Source organism: Echeneis naucrates, unplaced genomic scaffold, assembly GCF_900963305.1.
Source record: "Echeneis naucrates unplaced genomic scaffold, fEcheNa1.1, whole genome shotgun sequence".
Lineage (NCBI taxonomy): Eukaryota > Metazoa > Chordata > Actinopteri > Carangiformes > Echeneidae > Echeneis > Echeneis naucrates.
The window spans coordinates 73980-97718 of NW_021780168.1; the positions used below are offsets into that span (position 1 = coordinate 73980).

The 23739-nt window shown below is 41.4% G+C and overlaps 1 protein-coding gene, 4 non-coding genes and 1 pseudogene across 5 annotated transcripts in view; 2 read left to right on the plus strand and 4 right to left on the minus strand.

Moving 5' to 3' along the window:
- LOC115038393 (galactose-3-O-sulfotransferase 2-like) overlaps positions 1-14933 on the plus strand; it is a 58526-nt gene extending 43593 nt beyond the window's left edge. Inside the window, exons 8-9 of the mRNA XM_029497229.1 lie at positions 10116-10910; positions 14868-14933. Coding sequence (XP_029353089.1) covers positions 10116-10910; positions 14868-14933 — 861 coding nt within the window. The remainder of the gene's footprint in view (positions 1-10115; positions 10911-14867) is intronic.
- The window catches only part of LOC115038418 (NACHT, LRR and PYD domains-containing protein 12-like), a 93301-nt pseudogene that overhangs the window by 53812 nt on the left and 15750 nt on the right, over positions 1-23739 (minus strand).
- trnai-aau (transfer RNA isoleucine (anticodon AAU)) lies at positions 1106-1178 on the minus strand. Its single transcript has one exon. It is a non-coding gene; the product is annotated as a tRNA-Ile (tRNA).
- On the minus strand, positions 4291-4362 carry trnaa-cgc (transfer RNA alanine (anticodon CGC)). The gene has a single exon. It is a non-coding gene; the product is annotated as a tRNA-Ala (tRNA).
- On the plus strand, positions 14916-14988 carry trnam-cau (transfer RNA methionine (anticodon CAU)). The gene has a single exon. It is a non-coding gene; the product is annotated as a tRNA-Met (tRNA).
- LOC115038429 (U2 spliceosomal RNA) lies at positions 15318-15503 on the minus strand. Its single transcript, XR_003840550.1, has one exon. It is a non-coding gene; the product is annotated as a U2 spliceosomal RNA (small nuclear RNA).

A 23739-nucleotide genomic window follows, 5' to 3' on the forward strand; every position in this document is an offset into this window, starting at 1 on the left:
TTGGGGTAGAGTTGGTGATTTCAGAGGTTTTCCTTCCTTTACCCATTTCCCATTAGATTCTTAGAATCTAACTCAGATCACCTCAATCAGAAACGCTGATGAATTATTTGTGCACAAGTGCTTCTCTTTGGGGTTGTCCTGGTTGGAATTTGGACAAAAGTTATAACCAGTAGTTTTAGTTAGTGACATCTAGTTTTAGTAATTTTGTGAGATCAGCTAAATTGTCATCAACATTTCCCCAACTGAAGCACAGACTTGTGCTGTGAGAGCAGTAAGTGCTATTAGTTGGGGTCATGTTGGCGATTTCAGAAGTTGTTCCTTCAAACAATAATCACGACAGAGAGTTCATTCAACAAATTAATGGAAGAAACTTTTGAGAAAGTTGTTTGAAAGTCCCATTGAAATTCAACCAACCAACCTCAACATTTACTTGAGTTTTGAATTTAATAGTGATACTTCTTGGTGCTGTGTTAACTACCAAACACAACAAGTCATGGAACTGATGACTTCAGTTACAGAATCTATTGATTCACTCCAATCAGAGACACTGATGAATTCTTTGTCTTTGGTTCTGGTCCTGGTTGGAATTTGGACAAAAAAGATGAGGAATGCCAATCCCTCTTTTCTTTGAATCCCCTTTTACCTGCAGAATCTGGACAAGAGGAACAGTGTTTTAGTGGTTGGTGCTGGAGACAAACATGAAGAGTCATGAAGAGTCATGACAGTCCATCAAATTGCACCAACATGTTGCAGCCTACACGTGTCATTGATTTTCTAATGACACAAACAGGGAGCTGATTAGTTTCTTTGGTCTTTATTGATACTGTGCTCTTTCATACTGTGCTTCCAGATCTGGGGGATGGTAGTAGAACTAACCCTTCCTTACACGTGTTAGGCAAATGTGATAACCATTAAATGACCTGCAGGGGAAAATGTTCATACTGTTTTTCACAGTGCAGTGCATACAATACTGCAGGAATTAAGTCCTCAGCTCTATTTCTACACATGGCTATGTGTGAGCCTCCTTTTTGAGTGGTGTTTGAATGTTATTCTTCACTATCAAACTAAATCAGGGACTCCTTCAAGGAGTCAAGGACTCTGCAGCTGGCCAGTATGGGGATTGAACACATGACGTGGCGTTATTAGCACCACGCTCTAACCAGCTGAGCTAACCGGCCTGTTCGCCTGCATTTAGGCAAATTATACTGAATACAGTATAACAGTGTGCTACATTGCTCAAAGTGATATTTTCAGTTTGAGAAATGTAGCACTGTAGCATTGTTTATTATAACCAATAACCAATGTAGAGGAAAAGGACAGCACGACTGTGCTAACATCAACATGTCGTGTGAGAATGCCGTAAAGTGAAATTTTCAGTTTCCAGCTGTGCTGTGCTGTCCTTTTCCTCTACATTGGTTTCACCAGAAACATCAATATGTGTCCCAGTGGCCTAATGGATAAGGCACTGGCCTCCCAAGCCAGGGATTGTGGTCTCAAGTCCCATCTGGGGTGGTTTCCAGCTGAGTGGCGCAGCTGGGCCCATAACCCAGAGGTCAATGGCTCGAAACCATCCTCTGCTAACAGCTTTTTAGCAACAGCTAGCTGTTCACGATCCAATGTTCGTCGTTTCCTGTAAATCAGTGCTGCTTGAAAAACATTTTCCAGCTGAAGTCATGTCTCATAATGTAAAGGAACATGCAGTGTGTGCTCATGTTTATCTTTCTGCGTTCTCCTCCTTGATGCGTGGGTTCAAATCCCACCTCTGATGGAAGCTGCTTTTCCTTTCACCTCTGCTGCTATAAGGTGTATCTTGGGGACAAATGTATTTTATATTTTGTGCTCTCCATGTATGAGGATACAGCAGATTAGCAGTCCATCACCTTAAACATTCTGCCACCTCAGCATGCAGCGACCTGGACTGTGTGTGAATAGACGGATAGTTAACTGCTCACATTAATGTATCTATCGGCAATGAAGGAGAGAGTCGTCGGCCACCTCGTCATGTTTGTTGTCAATTTGTTGTCTGAATGTTAGACTGAGCAGCGGTTCTGCTTTGAGTGGCCTTTTGTTTTGATGAACGTCTACCACTGATCTACATCCTCTTTGGGCCTTTACCTAACCACAGAGGTCGGTGAGCATCTGTTTTGGGTGTTATTCTTAATCACTATCACACTGAATCAGATGGCAGAGGTTCCACTGAGATTTGAACTCAGATGACTGGATTCAAAGTCCACAGTGCTAACCATAAGATCAAAGAACACAGATGTGAAATGACCTTCTGACAGATTTAGAAACATTTGAAATGAATTGGCCAACACACATCACAGTACATCCAGCAATGAGAAGGTTCAGGATCTCTGTCAGACACAAAGGGAGCGAATGTGACCAAAGAAGCCTCGAAACACGTCAAGAGCTCACAAAGCTTTTTCACTGTATCAATAACACAGAGAACAGTCAGACAACCAACTCTGCAGGACAACCACAAGAAATGAAGTAAGAGCAGCAGAAAAACCACCAATGGCTGATTATTGATCTCTGATCCACTAGGATGGTATGTAGTGGACGGTCAGAGTATTTTAGGATGCTCTCTGCCTTCCTCTGTGTGGATCACCATGCAAAATTTTTACTATTTAAAAATTGCTGTTTTAAGGGGACATTTTACTTCTAAATACCTCCTGATAGCCAGCAGCAGCTTCACTTGGACTTCACTCACACTTCTAGAAACTTCCTATCCAGGCAGGGAAGGTTTCAGCTATTATCTATACAACACTGAAGCACTGCTGGGATTTTTGTATTGTGTTAATGTAGGACTCTTCATCTACCTGTGTCTGTAGGTTGGACAGTACATAAGTCACAGCACCATTTCGGAGAGTTTTGTCCCTTCGATAGCTCAGTTGGTGGAGCGGCGGACGGTAGTTGTTCATCATTGAAATCCTTAGGTTGCTGGTTCAAATCCGGCTCGAAGGAGACCATTTTTTTTCATCGGCCTCATCCAGCACAGTGATGAGTCTGCCTACAGACAGCAGGTGGACAGACTGGTTGTCTGGTGTGGTCAGAACCACCTGGAGCTAAATCTGAAGACTGTGGTTTTCAGGACACTTATTTTAATCAAATTATGTACTAGACCGTAACTTCATTGTGAAGTTTTGACGTGAGTTAAAAAAAGAGGCCAAAACATTAGAGAACTTCATTTTCTGTTTGTTTTTCCACAGAGGAAGTGAAGTCACACACCACATGATGGGTTAGGGTTATGGGTTAGGCATGTTTCTCTTTCCTGCTCCTCGTTAAATATATTAAATATATCGTTTAATATAGTGGACAGTATCTCTGCCTGTCACACAGAAGACTTCAAACCTTCAAACTACTGATGCACCGATATGAAATTTTTCCCCGATACCGTTATCAATATCTGTTAAAAAATACATTTTCCCTGACCGGGAACCGAATCCTGGCCGCGGCGGTGAGAGCACCAAATCCTAGCAACTAGGCCATCAATGTTGTAGTGTGTGAGATTTTTGATGACTGAAAATTTCTCCCCCTCAGAACATTTTAAATGCATTTTAATTTTGTGTTTAGCAGAAGGAAATTTGGTGACCACTTTTCACAGGTGACAAAAATTGTTAAGAATCATAACAGTGAGGCATTTATGATTGCAACATGGCATGACATTCATCGAACTCCAATACAACTCTAATACCATTTAGTCAGAAAAATATGATGAGCCAAGTCCACTGTGAGAAATAACAAAGGATTTTCTTTAGCATATAATAAACTGTATAATATGTAAAACTGTAACTGTATAATAAACTCTTTCACATCTGTCTGAGTTCTCAGACAGACTAAAGGCAGCTGAACACCAATGAGGATGGGATTCGAACCCACGCATGCAGAGCACAATGGATTAGCAGTCCATCGCCTTAACCACTCGGCCACCTCGTCATGAACCCACAGGTACATGTGATGACAAAAAAACAGCCATTGGGAAGAACAGGGACTTGAACCCTGGATCCTCAGATTAAAAGTCTGATGCTCTTCAATAAGTTGAGTTACATGAGTTACATGAGTTTATCTCAACAACCTTAAAATAGGTACTGCTGGGATTTGAACCCAGGATGTCCTATTTACTAGACAGGCGCTTTGACCAACTAAGCCACAAGGAAAATGGAAAGCTTATTTCCATCAGCAGCATGTCTTTCACACATACGTATGTGTGTTGTCAGTAATTTGTTTGAGTGAGTAAGCAGGACAATATGGAGCAGTTCATGATTTCCTACGCTTCACTATAAGTGCTGGAGATGCCAGGGATTGAACCCGGGGCCTCATACATGCGAAGCATGCGCTCTACCACTAAGTTACATCCCCTGTGTAGCTGCCCCAATGGCTTCTAACACACTGTGACAGGTGAAGGTTCATTCTGATGGAATGAACTGTTTCTACACAAGCTGCATGAATGACACAGAGCTCATGTTTAAAGTATTTTTAAGTAAGCATTATCAACGGGCTCATCTTCTCCTTTGCTGCTGCAGCTGTGTTACACGTGCTCATCCTCTCCATGGGCCTGCTTTAAGACCTCCAACTCCACTGGGTTGAAATAACTGGATCTTTTTTTCTCGGTTGTCATGGTGACGAGGCTCCATAAATGGCTTTTTGTAGAGGTTGTGCACGCGCGCAACTCCAGGTGAACATACTCAGAGTTGATTGAACCAACTAAGATCAGCTGTTCTGGAACCAGATAGTTTCAGAGTTTCCCATCTCAGAGTAAGTCGACTCAGAGTTCAGTACGATCAAAGCCCAATTCTTGCTTAGGGTGCGAGAGGTCCCGGGTTCAAATCCTGGACAAGCCCGTTGTCATGTTGCATAGCACATTTATCAAGAACTGATGGTTTTCATCAGTTTGTTTCAGTGATGAGCAGGAACTCCACTGAGGGTGAAGCACTGCTGGGGTTTGAATGCAGGATGACCTTTTCCCAAGAAATAAGAGAAGGAACAACTTCCTGTCCTCCTGAAATCCATTGTCATCTGCACAGTCTTCAGATTTGGCTCCAGGTGGTTCTGACCACACCAGACGACCAGTCTGTCCACCCCCCGCCTGTAGGATTAGGCCGATGAAGAAAATTATGTCCTTTGAGCCGGATTTGAACCAGCGATTTTTTTTTTTTTTTGGATAATACCTCAAATTTCAGGAAGGATAACAAAAGTAAAACTACAAGGGCCTGGAATTGAACCCGGGTCAACTGCTTGGAAGGCAGCTATGCTTGACATCTATACCACCATCACATAGGAAGAGTGAAAATCATAGTACTTTTTAATGAAACTGGTTATGGGAACTCACATGTGGCTGGACTTATGAATGAACATTATCCACACTGTCAATGAATCAAAGTAAACTAATCATCCCTCAACAGAGGAGAAGGCCTCAGATATGTCTTTCTTTCTTTCCATCCTCTGGTGGAGGCCACGAGAGCTGAAAAAAGCTAGCGAATCGATGTAACAGGTGTGATGTTTTCTACAGTTCTTAGAATTGCGGTACGTTAAAGTCGTCACAAACAGAAGCTCTCATCCATGTCGTCTAACAACGGTCACCCCCTGCGGGGCACTCTGACAGCACAGGGGAACTCCTTCAGTCAGAGGCCGCTCCACCCAAAGTGTGTGAAGGAACGCTACGACAGGTCCTTCCTGCCTTCAGTGGTTAGGGTTAGGGTTACATAACAAACATTGCACCCAGTAGTCCGCACACCTCGCATCCCCTTGCCTGCAATTCAAGCACTAAATCCTTGTAAATATCTGTTGGTTCTATAATTTCATTGATGTTGTGCTTCTTGTAAAAGGATGTGTGGACATGGATTGGTATGCAAAGCTGGTGAAAACACTGACTATCATCCAGCAGCTCGTACTGTAGCCAGGCAGGATCTTTGTTTTCGCTCGGGGGCACTGACTGAGTTCATGAGGTGTAAGTGGGGACTGGATATACTGGTTAGGGGGTTGATGAGTGGAGTGACTGAGCTCATGAGGTGGAGTAGAGCTGCTCACTTTAATGTGTCCAGCTCAGGACGCATTTGCAGCACAGCACTGAATCAGGGACCAAAAATACACAGGATACATTTATACTCTCTGACAAGCAGCCGTGCCACAGATGATGGGGAAATGCAGAAATTGGGCTTCCACTTGCCTGAGACACTTTGTGGCAGCAAGCAGGTAAACACATCTCATTCCAGCTCTTTACCACCTGACCCAGAGAAGTCCAGATTTTTCCAAGCAAATGACCAGAAGCAGTGGAGACAAATACAGGCAAAGAGCAGGCAAAGAACAAGATCAGGTTCAGAAGGCAGGTGTGTTTTCTGGGGCGGAGATGATACGGGTGATTATACAGAGTGCTGGAAAGTTACAAAGAACAGTCCGACAGAGTGGAGGTGGACGAAGGGACAGAAATTAGAGTACAGCATAGTGCTGCTAAAGGTTCCCCATATTTGAATGGATTCAGACAACAGATTGGCCTCCATACTCATCCTGTTAGAGCTGAGAACTGCATTTTCTGACACTGACCATAATGTGTTGCATGGTCTGGAGTCGGAAATTTGGATTAAAGGAACAAAATCATATTTATCAGATGGATGGATTGGATTCTTCCAATACGCAAAAACAAAGTTCTATACAGGTACTACTTCTTTTCACGCTCTGTATGCATCCTTTAGGGAATATTATCAGGAAGCACCACATCAATTTTCATGGTTTCAACGATGATCCCCAGCTGTTATCAACGAAGCTAATCAGTCAGTCAGACTTCAGACATGTCTTAAAGGCATAAATGGCTCGGAGGACCTGGAATTGTTTACTTCTAAATTCTAACAAAACTGAAGTTGTTGTCCTTCAGACAAGTCTGATCTGATCGTGTTATCGTTATAGACAGCGTTACCTTGGCCTCCCCTTCCACTGTTAGGAACCTTGGAGTCATTTTTGACCAGAGCTTGTCTTTTTCCCCCCTCACATAAAACAAGCCCGAGGCGTTCTTCTCTCACCTGTGAACTATTTCAAAAATCAGAAACATCCATTGTCGTGGGAATGCAGTAAGACTAGTGCAGGCATTTGTTACCTCCGAGCAGGACGGCTGTAGTTCACTACTCTCAGGATGTACGAACAGATCTCTGAAAAGCCATCAGCTGATTCAGGACACTGCTTCACAAATATTAACAGCATCTGAAAGAGCTCCTGTGTTAACTTCTTTTCAAATGCCAGCCAATGTTATGGGCGTGGGCCGGGATACACCCTGGACAGGTTGCCAGTCCATCACAGGGCAGCAGAGGTACAGGGAGAACATGTAAGCTCCATGCAACATGCAAACCATAAACTAACTAATAAATGCCAAATTTCTCCCCCCCAAAAATATATATAAATAAGAAATAAGATTAAATAAAAAGGTTTATCACATTGTGGCTGTAGCTGTCTTTTCTTTTATGATACTACCAGATGAACCAGCAGGCATCGTTTCCACCACACACAGCGTGGACACATGGCACAAAGATGTCACACACTGACACCAAGCCAAAATGATAACAAACGTCCTCATCATCTCTTCCAGCTGTTGACCGTCTGACTGACTGAGTGCATGAGCCAAGAGAGATTCATTGTCATCGTTTGAACACAAATGAAAGCAGTTTGGCAGCTCTTTTCTGGCAGCGAAATCAAACACAATGGAAGTAGAAAAAGGGCAGACAGGTAAACCAGGAGGTCGGAATATTAACAAAGAATAACAAATAGTGGAAAAAGATTTATGATACAAATACCATAAAAGTTAGACAAAAGGTGATTATACATTTTGGACATGTGTGCAAAAAGCTGTAAATTCAGTGGTTGTAAGGTTTGACGCTTTGGTTCTCAACCTTTTTTCAGTGATGTACCCCCTGTGAAATATTTTCTCAGCCATGTACCCCCTTGCCAGCGCAATTTTGGGTGAATAAAAAAATGCCAAACTGTGCATCAGTGACTGGTTAAACTCTGTAACTAAGAAACAGCAAATAATTATCAACTTAAAGTACTTAAAGTGCTTCCACCTCCTTAAAATTGGATTTTCTATGACCTCAGAGAAACATTCAACTTTAAAGTCTCACGTACCCCCCTGCGGTGCTTTCACTTACAGCTCTTGGATAGAAACAGTTTATTGTTTTATGGGAGAGGGCAGAGGAGAGAAGACATGATGTCCATGGTGTGTGTTGCACAGAGAGCCTTCTTCAGATGGCAGTGTGTGATATTTTCCTGGTTGTTACCTGGTGTGAGATGTGACTGGTCCATGTGGACACAAAGGACTTTGAAGTTCCTGAAGGCATTTACAAATGATGTTAGACGCCTGTGGTGCATACATCAACAGCTCCTGACAACGTTCCTTACCTGGTAATCATCCAGGTTAGGATTTGACAAAAAGGCAGAGTGTCCTCAGCACCTGCTTACTGATGCTAAAAAGCAGATGTTGTGAAAGAAACCCTGGGTTGTGATGCAGCTGCTAACATGACTCTGACAGCTCATTCACTATATGAGACATTCACCTTCACCAGTCAGAGTCAGGGTCCCCAGAGGAACTCCTCTGGTTTCTTCTCCAGGTAAACAGGAAATGGGGCTTTTACTCCTGAGACAGGGGCCATGGACCTGAGAAATCCACAAGGTCCAAACTATCCTGAGACCACCGTCGACATTAGAGATCTGGACCCTGTGGTGTGTATGTGAATGTGTGTGTCTGTGTTTGTGAGGAGCAGCCTGACAAGTTAGACCAGATTCTAAGTCTGGCTGCAGACCTGATCCACATCCTACAGGCAGACCTGGACCTGCTCTGAAGTGAATGTTGGTAATGATGTCACTGAGCTGGATTTTCAACTGTTTTGTGTGTGTGTGTGTGTGTGTGTGTAAACCACAGGTATGTGAGAACTCGCAAGAGACGTAAATTGCTGTGGAGATTGCTCCTTCTGCTCCTTCTCTGCTTCGTCCTTCGGACTTTTGTGATCTACAGGTGAGACTTACCTGTAATGTGTTTGTGTGTGTGTGTGTGTGTGTGTGTGTGTGTGTGTGTGTGCGTGTGTGTGAAAGTGAGTTTCAAATCAAATCAAATGTTATTTTTATCATGACAATCATGACAAAGTGTGTTTCTTCAGTAAAAACATGAGGTGAAACTCTTTTCAGTTACTTGATAAAATGTTGAACTTTTTCAGACACTCAGACACAGCGAGGTGAGGAGTTCCACCTGATCCGAACTCTGTGGCTGATGTCCCCAACACAGCAACCTGCCACCCACAGTCTCACATTGTTTTCCTCAAGACGCACAAAACAGCCAGCAGCACCGTGTTAAACATCCTGTATCGCTATGGAGAGAGCAGGAACCTGACCTTTGCCCTCCCAGTCGGCCAAGAAATTCATTTGTTTTACCCCAAACTCTTTGAATCGCATTTTGTAGAAGGCTTCAGCAGCGGCTGAGTTTTGGAGTTTTTTTTTTTTTTAATCAGAAACGGATTAGGTTTTAAGATTCTCATGTTTCAACATTCCTGATTAGCTTTTAATTGTCTTAATGGCCTTGGGCCTTCTTATTTATCTGACCTGCTTTTATCAACCCTCGCAGCTCCTGAGGTCCTCTGGCACCGGCCTTTTAATTGTTTCAAAAGTTAGAACTAAAGCACATGGGGAGGCTGCATTCAGACATTACAGCCCTAAACTATGGAACAGCCTGCCAGAAAACATCAGGACTGCAGAGACTCTTGATGCTTTTAAAAAGAGGCTTTATGAGACCAACCTTTTTAGTTTGGCTTTGGATTGATTTCTTTTACTCCTTAATTATTTTAGCATACTTTGATTTTAGTCTTTTAATCTTGAGCTCCAGTGTTTCTTCATGGGAGCCATCCGCACTGAGAGGTGTTTCTGGTGTCTGGAAGTCATCCAGGCATGGAGGACTGGGGGGCTTCGCACCTTGTGTGGAGTCGACCCTGGACCATCCGGGCCGGGGTGCTCTCTTGGGCGGCACCACCAGGGGCCATAGGCTGTGACCCCACGAGTTTATTCTGTTTCACAGTGAAAACTGATTAATTGACAGAGAAAAAATCTCTGAGAAAGTTCTCCTCCTTTTATGTTTTATGTTCTAGGTGGCTAAAGTGATGCCTGAGGACACCTTCTACTTCTCCATCATAAGACATCCTGTGACCATGATGGAGTCCGGCTTTAATTACTTCAACGAATTGCCGGCCTTCTTCAATAGTCGCAGTTTGGAGGACTTCCTGGACAACACCAACAACTTCAAAGATTCAGCACCGTGGAGTTTCGTGGCTCACAACAACCTGGCCTTTGACTTTGGCTTTGACCACAATGTCACAGCTGATGCTGAAGACCACGAGGACAAAGCCAAAAGGGCTGTTGCCGCCATAGAACGGGACTTCCATCTTATGCTTGTTTCTGAATACTTTGATGAGTCCATGATCCTGCTCAAACACGTCCTTTGCTGGTCCCTGGAGGATGTGGTTTCCTTTAAGCTCAACAGTCGCAGTAATAGAACTCGTCATCAAATTTCACCAAACACTGCAGAGAAAATCAAGCGCTGGAATGCTCTGGATTGGAGTCTCTACCTGCACTTCAACGCCACCTTGTGGCAGAAAGTAGACAGTGTTGTTGGAAGAGAGCAAATGAAGAGTGAAGTATCTCAGCTGAGGGAGCTACAGGTCAAGCTAGCAAACACCTGCCTGAAAGGGGGCGGATCTGTCGACTCATCCCAGGTGAAAGACGCTGGGCTGAAGCCTTTTCAGGCTGGAACAGTTATTCAGGGCTATAACCTGAAACCAGACTTAGACAGCCAAACCAGAACACAATGTCAAAGACTCACAACTCCAGAACTGCAGTACACGCAGCGCCTGAAGTCCCTGCAGTTCCCTGTTCAGCAGAAACAGGTAAAAAGGATGGTTCCTCCATAGCATCAACACAGGGAGTGGTCAGAGCTACGGGAGCCTGTTATGGACAAGTCAGTACACACAAAATCACACATCTCAGGACATAAACAGCCCCAAGCGTCCTGTCAACACACTCAGAAGTTCAGAACAGACCAAGTCTGCCATGAGTTGTTCATGGTGTTCTTTCCAAACAGTTGATGATTTAAAACAAGCCATTTATTTCTGTTTTTAAAGCCTAAACAGCCTTCAGTCATGAGCCACAAGAAAATCAGGAGTAAGGCCATGAATAGTTTCTTTATTAGTACTGGAAGTTAAATTTATTAGACAGACAGATCTAAGCAGTCCACAGAAACAAAAACCTTTAAATAAATAAAGCATAGAAAAAAGAGAATGTATTGCTATTATAAATGAACACATCGTTAAATATTATAATAATAATAATAATTATTATTATTGTTATTATTATTATTACTACTATTATTAAATGTTATTAAATGTTTAAATTCTTATTAAATGTTTTTTAGCATCACATCGCAAAATGCATTCATTTAGCTCTATTATAAATTCCAGTATGCATGCATTTCTAGCTGAATCTGTGCACTCACTGTAGAGCAGAGTAGAGTGCTGTGGATTTGAGCCGGTAACAGGCTGAATGATTTCAATGCAGATAAAGGTTGTGTATGTTGGCTGGTTAAAGCAGCCTGTGTTTAAATCCCAGCAGTTCCTTGTTGCTAAAGTCAGATGTTGTAGAAACAAACTACTTTTGGGTTTTCATCAGCTGTAGGTTACAACCATCAATATTGTAGATATGACAGACAACATTCTCCATGTTTTCTTGTTAATCAGTGCTGCTGAAAAACTCATGCCTCATGATGGGACATCCAGTGTGTTAGAACAGCAGAGGATGGTTTCGATGAACCCACCAGCTTGGCGTTAACTGAATATAACTGGCCAGTTACCAGGGTCATGGACAGGCCAGCCACTGTCCATGACTTGTTCTTAGAATGTGTTAAACAATGTGTGTGAGTGTTGTTGTGGGTGTGTATCTACTGTAACAGACCGACTGTAGCTGAATAGATAGAACAGTTTCATCCTCCTCCTGGTCTGTAGACCAGTTCTATAAATGTTATCTCATAATTCTGGACCTTCAAGGACACACACTGTGAAACAGGAGCTCAGTGGACAGGTGAAAAACAGAAACTTAGGTTCAGTGGAAAAGTACAGAGTAAGGATACATGCTGTCTTTAAACAAAGCCAACTGTAACACTGTCATATTTTAATGTGCAGATTACAGAGATTCTCCAACATCCTCTGTAGCTCCCCAACCGGGAAACTTGGTTTCATGTTATTTTTTATTTGATGTCTAAAATATTTCCTTCACTTCTGAATTCCTGGCAGAAAGCTAAATATGGAGAGGAAGGCCCACAAGAAGTGGAGCAGAGCATTGGTGGAGGAAGAGCAGGGAGAAGGTTTTCAGCTTCTGTTTAGTTTGATTGATAGTTTTTTTCACTGACTTATGTCGAGTTAAATGAAACACTCTTGTCCCGTGAGTTTAAAGAAGTATTAGTCCATTGGTTAAAACTGGGGTCAGTGTGCCATTTGGGAGTCAGGTATGTTCTGTTCATTTATGTTTAAGCTTCAGTCTCCTTATGCTTAGTTGACCTTTCTTAAATAGGGCCTATATTTGTCAGTTTTTTGGAGTTATATTTCATAATGGTGTAAATTGTTCTTTGTTGTGACATTGCTTCTTTTAATTAAAAGAAAAAAAAATCTTTCATACCTCTGTCCTTTTCTGTTTGATCCCCAACAATTCCCATTAGTTTAAATTATAGAAAACCTAAAGTAGGATTTGATTCCATAACAGCAGGACAAAGTGTGTCATTAATCTTCTGGATTCTACAGACTGAGTTCATGTTCTGATAGATTTATTTTACAGCTGTAGTAACAATAAATCTCCAGCAGGTGGAAGTATTGCTGCTCAGATGTCATGTACACTGTGGGACACACAATACTCACAGAGGACTTTATTGTGCTGCAGTGAGATGTATAAAAATCAGGTATCATAAAGATCAGGTTATGAGCTATAAACACTGATCATCTTCAGGTTGGTACAACAGTCAATCAAATATGCTGCTTTCTGGGTCTTAACATTAATAATAAGAACAAGTGTTGACAAAAAATGCTGTCTGTGACATTCACATTAGAATTCCAAACAATATGTAAACTCCATGTTTGAATAGAGGTGGATTTGTGAACGTGTGTTAAAATCAGAGAGAATTTACACTCATTCAACTCAAATCCAGGAACATCCCAAACATGACTATTAGTCCTGTCTGAGAGTTTCCTCCACTGACAGCAAACATACTGTATATCCATACTGATCACTGTGATCAGGTTTGAATCATCTCTGTGAGAATCCCACATGAAGCTGTCAGTCCTGCTGGATACACACACATCCCACTGAACACATTTTACCTCACTATCATATGAAGAAATATCACAAACCAGATGAACTTCTCAATGTGATGATCAGAGAGCCTTTAGATTTCATCATCATATGATAGAAACATGTTGGTCTTTTTATTTAGTATAAAAGTATATTTTAATTAGTAAATGGCAGAGAGGCCTTCAGGAAACAGAGAGAGAGAGAGAGAGAGAGAGAGAGAGAGAGAGAGAGAGAGAGAGAGAGAGATGACCTGCAGGATCAACCCCTGGCCACATTATAGACTCCACAGCAGTGACAGGTGACACTGATCTATGAAAAAATGAAACCATGAGTCTTTCATGTTCAAGGCCCATTTGTGCAGGAAAGATATTGAGTCTGGCACCTCAGACCACTGAGCCATCTCTGGACACGTGTGTCCAGCTGCCAGTCTCTGGTGAGGAAACAGAAAAGTTAATGATAGCTTTGATATCAGCAGGACAGGCAGCATTATCATGTTTTGTTTTGCATCTGTAAAACTGCAGACACACAGAGGACATGGCCTGACTGTGTGTCACATAAATGTCTGAAACCAATCTGTTACAGTTCCAATAGTTGACATAATTCACCTGTGACCTGCACCCACCTGCAGTATTTCCATTTCTAGATCTGCCCTCCTAAATCTGACGGTCCAAGTGCTGCATTTCTTTGACAGTTTTGGGGATTTTTTTCAGTAGGTGAATTTTGTAAATCTCTTTTACTGGTAACTGGTAACACATCAAGAGGACATTAAATGATACAGTTGCACATGAATTCCACAGAAGGACCCTCTGATTTTTACTGAACATCCATCCATCTCAGGTTCTAGACCCAACCAGTAAATTCTCATTAATAACTACAGACTACATAGTCTAGATTGGATTCAAAGTCCAGAGTGCTAACCATTACCTGATGGAACAACAGGTCCATGATTTGATGTGGGTCAAAGGCGCTGGCTTGAGGCTCCAGTGTCATGGGAGACGTCTGTAGACCATAAGCCATTTAAAAAAAAGAATAATGAATAAACAATTATCAAATAAAATGAACCGAATTCTATTGACTTTTAGGACAGCCAATAGCGACTTTCCTTACTGAGGAGTGACATCAGAGCTCCGTCTCACTCAGCGGAAGAACAAAGGAGGAGCTTGTGTTTGAACCTGTGTGGGAAACACGGTATCCCGACAAAGCAAAGCCGTTTAATTGATTTGGTTTGTTTGTTTCTTTTAAACATATTTTTATTTGAGAAAATCAGCACTCATCAAAGTAATTTACAGTAACAAGCATCCCTCAGTCTTTTAATTTCCTCCTTAATTTCTAACCCCCACTCCCACCCTGCTGCTACAGACCAACACAAGTAAACATATGCAACATAAAATACAATAAAATACATAAAAACATTTGATTTGGGTTGTTGTTGGTTCTTGTGAACTTTGTGATAATCCCTGCAGGTCAGATTTATGAAAGTTGTCACCCTGAGGTTAGTCTGTGCTGTGCAGGGTGCCTTCGACGTGCCCAAGGTCCATTGGTTGCTCCGCCTGTTCCAGGCTTCGTTGGCGCAGTAGGCAGCGCGTCAGTCTCATAATCTGAAGGTCGTGAGTTCGAGCCTCACACGGGGCACTGCTTTAGTTAATAATGAGAGTTTAGTGGTTTAAACCTCAAATGCGGAAACGTGAAGAGAACAAGTTTGATCTGAGGAAAAGTCACTTCCTCTTTTCAGGAATCAACTTCTACCATCTGTCCACTAGATGAAGAAAACTGAGCATCAACTGAGAACTGAGTTCTTCATCATCTGGAAACAGACAGCATTGTTTTCCTCAGCTGGAGCTCTTTGTTCAAATCTACATTGAGATTCAGAGCCAAATGTTTTTCCTTTGCTGGATTTACTTCATCATTTCAGTCACTCTGTGGATTCAGCTGACAAATGCATAATACAACCAACATTTAAAGATGATGTGTTGAAACAAAACTTTATTGATTCTGTCTGGTCAGCAGAATATATCCTGATGAAATCAGCAACGTTAAACTGATGTTTCTACATGAATGCATGGGTCCCCGGGTAGGGGACGTATCAGATATTAAACTGATAAGAGCAGATACTACACTTGATCTTAGCCAAAAGGCCGAGAAGCGATACCGCTCAGCTGTCGGAGGTAACGGAGTGTTTCTCCGCACCGACCCGCTCAGTGAGGGGTCAGAGTCGGCTTCAGTAACAACATCACTCCGAGAGAGAGACACAAACAGAAGACATGAAGAAACGAAGGAGGGATCAGAAAACAACCACAGACATGTTATTTTCACAAAGTTGCGTTGTAGAGCAAAGAAAACGTCTCTTCTTGGTCACCTGTAAAACTTCATATCTATGTCAATTTACCAGCTGAATATTATTGTGAAAACATCAGTTTGTCCTCTCATGTGATTGGCCTCATGGTGTGTCCATCAAAATAACCCCCGTCTGCACGGATTCTCTGAAGATTCGGCTCTCCTCGACTGGACTCGGCTTTTTTCCACCGAAAGAGAGAATAATAAAATGAAAGAGGAACATTCTCTTCCACAGAATAAGACCACAAATGACTGAAGACCCACAAATTTAAAATAGCATTCAAGGTCATTTTAACCAGCATTACTGCCATCATTTTATCTTAACATAAAGTCCGCTATGCCCGTTTAATGCTAACATACAATGGAAACGCCATAGACCGGCTAACGGGATTAGCATCAGTACCGCGATCATTTTAAAGCGTCAGTGAATTTATTCCAACTCCAACATGGCAGTAATACAGACTGTACAACAACACTTACAGACATGTATTCACTCAGCTCTTACAGAACAATGGATGGATCACAGCATGTTCTGGTTTCATGCTTCTTTAAATTAGTCACTGGCTGCTTCTGGTTATGTTTGATGAACAACTTCCAGCACAAAAACCATGCTACATGTCAGGAGAAATGACACTTCCTGTCCGTTTTCTGAGTGTGCTCAGAACAACTTCATTCTCAAATCACATCCTCAGCTCCAACCTACATGGAGCTACGACACTGTGTGACGTCACTGGAGATCAAAGGCATTACCTGCCTTTAATCGCTCTCCCACGCGTGACACTCTAGCGTTCGTGTCAGATGGATGAGCGCATGCGCACAAAGACGCACATGACTCGTTTCGCGAACGAATGATAAATGGCAAATAATAATGACAAATAATAAATTAAAAAGCACAAAAACCCAAAGATCCAACTCAGTTTGAAAATATTTTTAATCTTTAATTAAATGTAAATCATTTAAAAATGTTGAACTATTTACATTTAAACCACATAGACAAGTATAAAGGATGATACGACAGGATGTAAATGAAAATCCTAACAGTTTTATCTCGTCTTTGGTTCAGATTGGCATGAAGAAAAACCAAGTGGCTCAGCTTTGATGGCTTTCTTGGTTCCTTTTTAGGACAAATAAGGAGAAGGAAAGAGTCGAAGTGAATGAGAATATTCTCTCGTGATCACAGCTGAGGCTCCCTCCCCGGAAAACCTGATTGGTCCTCCCATGTCCCCTCAGTTGTCATTGGCTCTCAGTGGTGTCAGTCATTTGGAGTGACAGCGCGTTGTGTAAAGTTGTTTAAGTAGCTACAGCTCGACATTTTGTGAGAAAATTGAAAACAAAATAAAACTTAGAAGTGAACTGAAAAGAGGAGCAGTGCCGAAAACAAGTTCAGGAAGTTGTGCTGCAAGCTAAATGCTGTAAATTCACCAGTCTGAGTTTTGAAACAAACTTCCGTCTTCCTGCAGCACCTGTAGCAAATATTCACCGGAGTTCAGGTAAGAACTCTGATGAGAACATTAACGCTGAATTTCTGTAAAGTTGTCTTTTCTCTGTTTGCATGTGAAACTGTTCTTAAACAACATTCAATAGACATATTTAGCAGAGTCCTCCTTGTTTAAGGTCCTTACGTCCTTATGCTAACATAGCTAAATTAGCTAAGTTTGCTAATTTAGCTAGCTAAGTTTGCTAAATTAGCTAAGTTTGCTAATTTAGCTAGCATGCTAACGTATCTTAATTAGCTAATTAGGCTTCGTTAGCATGGAAAAACATTTCTCGCTGTTGCAGTTACGGCCTCAGTTTGAACTCGAATTAAAGATTTGTTCTTTCAGAGGAAACAGAGCAGTGTCAGCCAGTGTAGGTCAGCAGGCTGAAGTCCTGTTAGTCAGAGCACACCTGGACAGTTAGGTGAAAATACAGAGAAGAAGAAATTGACTTGGTGTTTGATTATGATTATTGACAGTTAATGATGTGTAAACTTTGTCCTCCAAACTTTTGGACACACCAGGGAAGGATAAGGACCCTGATGAAGACGTCACTGAATCTGATGACAGCAGAAGGTCCCTCTCTGTGATGATGAGGGTTGTTTCTTTTTGGGTGATGTTGTGGGGAGGAGGTTTGTCCACATCTGGTTATGGATGGCTGGCTCCTGTGTTCAGGGGGAGGATGTGATAGTAGAAATTCTTGACCTCCTTTTGTCGGTCTTAAGCCGCCGATAAAGGAGGAGGGTTGGAATTGTGACAAACAAGAAATGAAGAATAGACGGCGGACAGTTCATTTGTAGCTCAAAACATATTCAGTACATTTTTTCAGACAATGCTAAATAACTTATTTTCTTATTTTCTTACCAACATCCAGTGCTGCTTGGAATATCTAACACATATAAAACACAGCTGCTCTCCATGAAAAGCAGCAGTCAGCACAGTCTGGATATAACAGTGGTCAGGGCTGTATAATGTGTGTTTATATTGAATGTGCTGAAGCATTAATAATATAATCCCAGTAATGTATTCATTGACAGACTCTGTGATTGATTTCCCAGCATTTTTTGCAGCTTCTGTGAGCTGCAACTCTGTTGCTTTTTGTTCATTTTATTGATTTATAGTCTTTGTTTTCTTAATTTTATAGTTGTGAAATTCAGTATTGTGTCCTCTCCCTGGGGTCGGTGAAAGTGCACAGATCTAGATGGAAAATCTGGATTTGATTGATAACCAGCTTTGTGAATAAGCGCTGACATATACAAGCTTCTGGTGGGTCCTTAAAAAGTCTTAAAATGTCTTAAATTAAAATCTGGGTATTTGTGGCCTGAAATGATCTTAAAATCACCATAAATTTGCAGGCGGTTAAGGTTAGGGTTATGCCAATGGGAAAGCACAGTGATTGGAAAACATAGTGTGTATTTGTTTGATTAACTTTGTACAAAGACTGTGTAGTCAATGAGAGACTCCAAAATGAAGTGAGCGGTTCAACTTGCAAAGATGGGGAAGTGCAAATTTAATAAAAAATGGATGGAAGAGGGTGCATTTAGGAGGTGGTTGGCGCCAGCTGAAAGCAACAATGAGGCAATGTGCAAGGGACCTGCCACAGCGGGGCCAGGTTTAAATTGTCTTCAAGTTTAAAAAAAAAAAAAAAAGTCTAAAATTTCATTTGTTGAGGTCTTAAAAAACATTACATTTTACTCTTAAAATGGTGCAAGAACCCTGATATAGTATGCCATTTCTAATCTGATCATTTTGTTTATGCTATAGCTCAACTGCATATTGTAGACAAACATAACTGTGACTGTGGGCATGTATAATAGTGTTGCCTTATAGTATCAAAATATAAAATCATATATTTGTCCCATATTGTACACCACATCATATAAATCAAAGGTCATTGGAGCCTTGTGATCTACCTGATGTGGATTATTACTGTCTGTTAATGATTGACTTCAATTCATTCCAAAGTTTAGAACTGCTCTGGTATCGGATTTTTCTCTAAGTCATATTCAATTTTCCACAGAGAGCTCAGACTGTGTTTGGATCAACAACTTTAGAAAACCTGCTGTCAGATATACATTTATATATATTTTTTTCATGGAAGCTGCAGTTAAAGTTCACCTTCACTCATCAGCTGCATGAAGATCAGTTCAACCATCAGGTAACGTAACCAACAGCCTTCATCCTGTTTGTGTCAGTGAATGTTGAACTGATTTAAAAACAGATTGTAAAGCCAACAAAACTTCACTCCTTCTGACTCCTGATATATCAGTGATATACTATTTAGGAATTGACATTTATACATTTATTTGAAAACTGACAGTTTGATGCTCATATCTGGGGGCCATGATGATCATTTTCAACCAGCTACCTTCTTTTATATATATATAAAGAAGAGTCACTAACTGAGATGGGTCAGTTCTGTTTCATATTCACTATTAAAGGAAACCGGTCTATTAATTTAAATGTTGCTTCAATCATGATGATGAGCCATCACACTCCTCACAGCTCCCTGTTCAGATTCCAGATAAAGAGGGTTGGTTGTGGATGATGTGGTTACTTCTTAACAAGAGCTCTTAAAATGTTTGTGATAAAGACATGAACTCATAAAATAGCTGCTGAAAACATCAGCATGATATCAGTTAAACCAGCAGAATGTCATCTGACAATTCACTTTAATTTGTTTCAAGGAAGATCTTCTCATGAAATACAATACAATATATAAAAGATAATGATTAAAAGTTTTTGTGGCTTTTTTTTTTTTAAACATCAAGATCTGTTTTCCATCAAAGCTACAAGATGTAAAATTTCAGTAAAATATTAACACTAGAGATTATAAAACTACACTGCAGTTGTTGATACAAACATAACTTGTGGGGGATGTGGCTCAGAAAAAAACTAATCATGAAGATGGTATTTCTTCAGCTGTTGACTTGATTCGGGGTTTCAATTGTTAGTAAACAAATTTCAAAATGTTTTACATGTAAATATTAGCTTTATGATGGGATATTATCCTCAGGTAAGAAATAAAAATTAGACTTTGATATTAAAGTCATGAAGAAATCCATATTTCTGATCTGTTGGGTGAACTCGGTGACATAGTTGTTGCTGTCGGCTCTGAAGGATTGTGTAACTTTTCCAGCAGGTGGAGTCAGACCAAAGCTCAGAGGTGAGATGAGGATCTCTAACTGTCCATCTGTCAGAGCTCAGCACTCAGATCACTGCTCCATCATTATTCACTCTCTGTCACTTAGGTTTTTTTTTTTTACTGTATTAATAGAGAGCTCAACCAACATGAGTAGATATTAATATTATTATTATTCGTAGTAGTAGTAGTAGTAGTAGTCGTAGTTGTAGCATAAGTATTTGTCTTGCACATTTCAATTAAAGTAACAGAATGATTCATAGCTATACAAATGAAAACCTAACTTCAGTATTTTATTTTAAACTGATCTTTTTCTGTTCAGTTTATTGGTTGTTGATCATTTTACTTCCAGCGATGTTTGTACTAGCAACAAGAGGTCGAAACCAGATTCTCCTGTGAGCTGTGTCTCCATGAAGAGTGATCAGTCAATGGGTCCTCCAATGAACTTGAAGGGAAGTCAACAGTCTGCTGTGTCCAGCTGTGTGTCCATGAAGAGTGATTGGTCTATGGATCGTCCTATTATGTTTAAGGGAGGACAACAGTCTGCTGTATCCAGCTGTGTGTCCATGAAGAGTGATCAGTCTATGGATGACTTTATCAAAGACAAAAGGTAAAAGCTGATCATTTGTTGTTGTTGGACTCATGAAAGGTATCAAAGCTTGTCTATCAGTTTCTCTGGTGTTCATAGAAAACTCCTGGAACAAACTGTGTGTTTGTGTCTTTTCTCCTCAGAGTTCAGTCTGACAAACATCATCACACAGACCTGGACTCCATATTTATGGTGTGTAAATGTTCATCCAGTGACTACAACAGACACCAACAAAGACTTGAGTTTGAAGCTGCACTCTTTAGACCAGTAGAGCTTTACTCTGTGGCAGACAGGAGTTGAATTGGGATTGAACAGGTTTGGGGTGGGAGAGAGTGGGAGAGGACTGGGAGTTGTAGTTCACCACAGAGCAATAATCCATCAGCCTCAACAGATATGTTCTGTATGAATATGGTCTGTTGGAGACTTTTACAAAACATTTCTCCTCCTTCTTCTTCATCTGCAGTTAATCTTAAAGAAAAGTTTATTTATTTGTTTTCCAGGTCATTACCGCTGTGACTTAATAACAAAGACCAAAGTTAATCAGATTCAGTCCTGGACCTTCATGGACTCTGTCTCTACAGGGTTTAAAGATGGAATAATTCATCAGTGAACTAGTTCAGGTGGTCTGATCCATCTTCAGCCACAGTCACAGTTAATACCCTGAATTTTCACTTCCTGAGTTGATGTTTTGAAGGGCTGTATCAGTTTGGTCGTCATGTGATGATCAGGATCTCTGTGTTGTCAGAATTAGAATTAGAATTAGACATTTACTAAAGTCTGAGGAGACAGAGAGAAATATGATATTCTTATTCCTTAGGAGAAGAATACATAACCCTAGTAGTTAAAGCTTTTAAACCTTTTTTTTTTTTTGTTGTTCTTTGTTTTTTTTTTTTTTTTTTTTTTTTTTTTTTTTTTTTTTTTTTAGAAAGTTGTGCTCAAGTTTGTCAGTGTAAACTCAAATCTGGCCTGAAGATGAAGTTCCAGTGTGTGTTTGAGGGGATCTCTAAAGCAGGAAACCCAACCCTTCTGAATCAGATCTACACAGAGCTCTACATCACAAAGGGAGGGACTGGAGAGGTCAATGAGGAACATGAGGTCAGACAGATTGAAACAGCATCCAGGAAACAGGACAGAGCAGAAACAAGCATCAGACAAGAAGACATCTTTAAACCCCCACCTGGAAGAGACCAACCAATCAGAACAGTGATGACAAAGGGAGTGGCTGGCATTAGGAAAACTGTCTTAACACAGAAGTTCACTCTGGACTGGGCTGAAGACAAAGCCAACCAGGACATAGAGTTCACATTCCCCTTCACCTTCAGAGAGCTGAATGTGCTGAAAGAGAAGTTCAGCTTGGTGGAACTTGTTCATCTCTTCTTCACTGAAACCAAAGAAGCAGGAATGTGATGCTTTGATCACTTCCAGGTTGTGTTCATCTTTGACGGTCTGGATGAGTGTCGACTTCCTCTGGACTTCCACAACACTGAGGTCCTGACTGATCCTACAGAGTCCACCTCAGTGGACGTGCTGCTGACAAACCTCATCAGGGGGAAACTGCTTCCCTCTGATCGCCTCTGGATAACCACACGACCTGCAAAAGTCCAATCAGATCCCTCCTCAGTGTGTTGATATGGTGACAGAGGTCAGAGGGTTCAATGACCTCCAGAAGGAGGAGTACTTCAGGAAGAGGTTCAGACATGAGGAGCAGGCCAGCAGGATCATCTCCCACATCAAGACCTCACGAAGCCTCCACATCATGTGCCACATCCCAGTCTTCTGCTGGATCACTGCTACAGTTCTGGAGGAGGTGTTGAAGACCAGAGAGGGAGGAGAGCTGCCCAAGACCCTGACTGAGATGTACATCCACTTCCTGGTGGTTCAGTCCAAAGTGAAGAAGGTCAAGTACAATGGAGGAGCTGAGTCAGATCCACACTGGAGTCCAGAGACCAGGAAGATGATTGAGTCTCTGGGAAAAGTGGCTTTTGAGCAGCTGCAGAAAGGAAAGCTGATCTTCTATGAATCAGACCTGACAGAGTGTGGCATCGATATCAGAGCAGCATCAGTTTACTCAGGAGTGTTCACACAGATCTTCAAAGAGGAGACAGGGCTGGAACAGGACAAGGTCTTCTGCTTCGTCCATCTGAGTGTTCAGGAGTTTCTGGCTGCTCTTCATGTCCATCTGACCTTCATCAACTCTGGAGTCAATCTGATGTCAGAAGAACAAACAACAACTCGGAGGTCGAAACTAATAAAAACTGGATCTAAAACAACACGTCTCTACCAGAGTGCTGTGGATGAGGCCTTACAGAGTCCACATGGACACCTGGACTTGTTCCTCCGGTTCCTTCTGGGTCTTTCACTGCAGACCAACCAAACTCTCCTACGAGGCCTGGTGACACAGACAGGAAGTAGCTCAGAGACCAATCAGAAAACAGTCCAGTACATCAAGACAAAGATCAGTGAGAATCTGTCTCCAGAGAAAAGTATCAACCTGTTTCACTGTCTGAATGAACTGAATGATGGTTCTCTGGTGGAGGAGATCCAACAGTACCTGAGATCAGGACGTCTCTCCACAGATAAACTGTCTCCTGCTCAATGGTCAGCTCTGGTCTTCATCTTACTGTCATCAGAAAAAGATCTGGACGTGTTTGACCTGAAGAAATACTCTGCTTCAGAGGAGGCTCTTCTGAGGCTGCTGCCAGTGGTCAAAGCCTCCAACAAAGTTCTGTATGTACAAATAAATCCATCCAGATCAACTGAATCTTTTTAATTGCTAAAGATCAAGAAAACATCTAATAATCACTTACTCTCGTTTTGCTGCTTCTTCTTCAGACTGAGTGGCT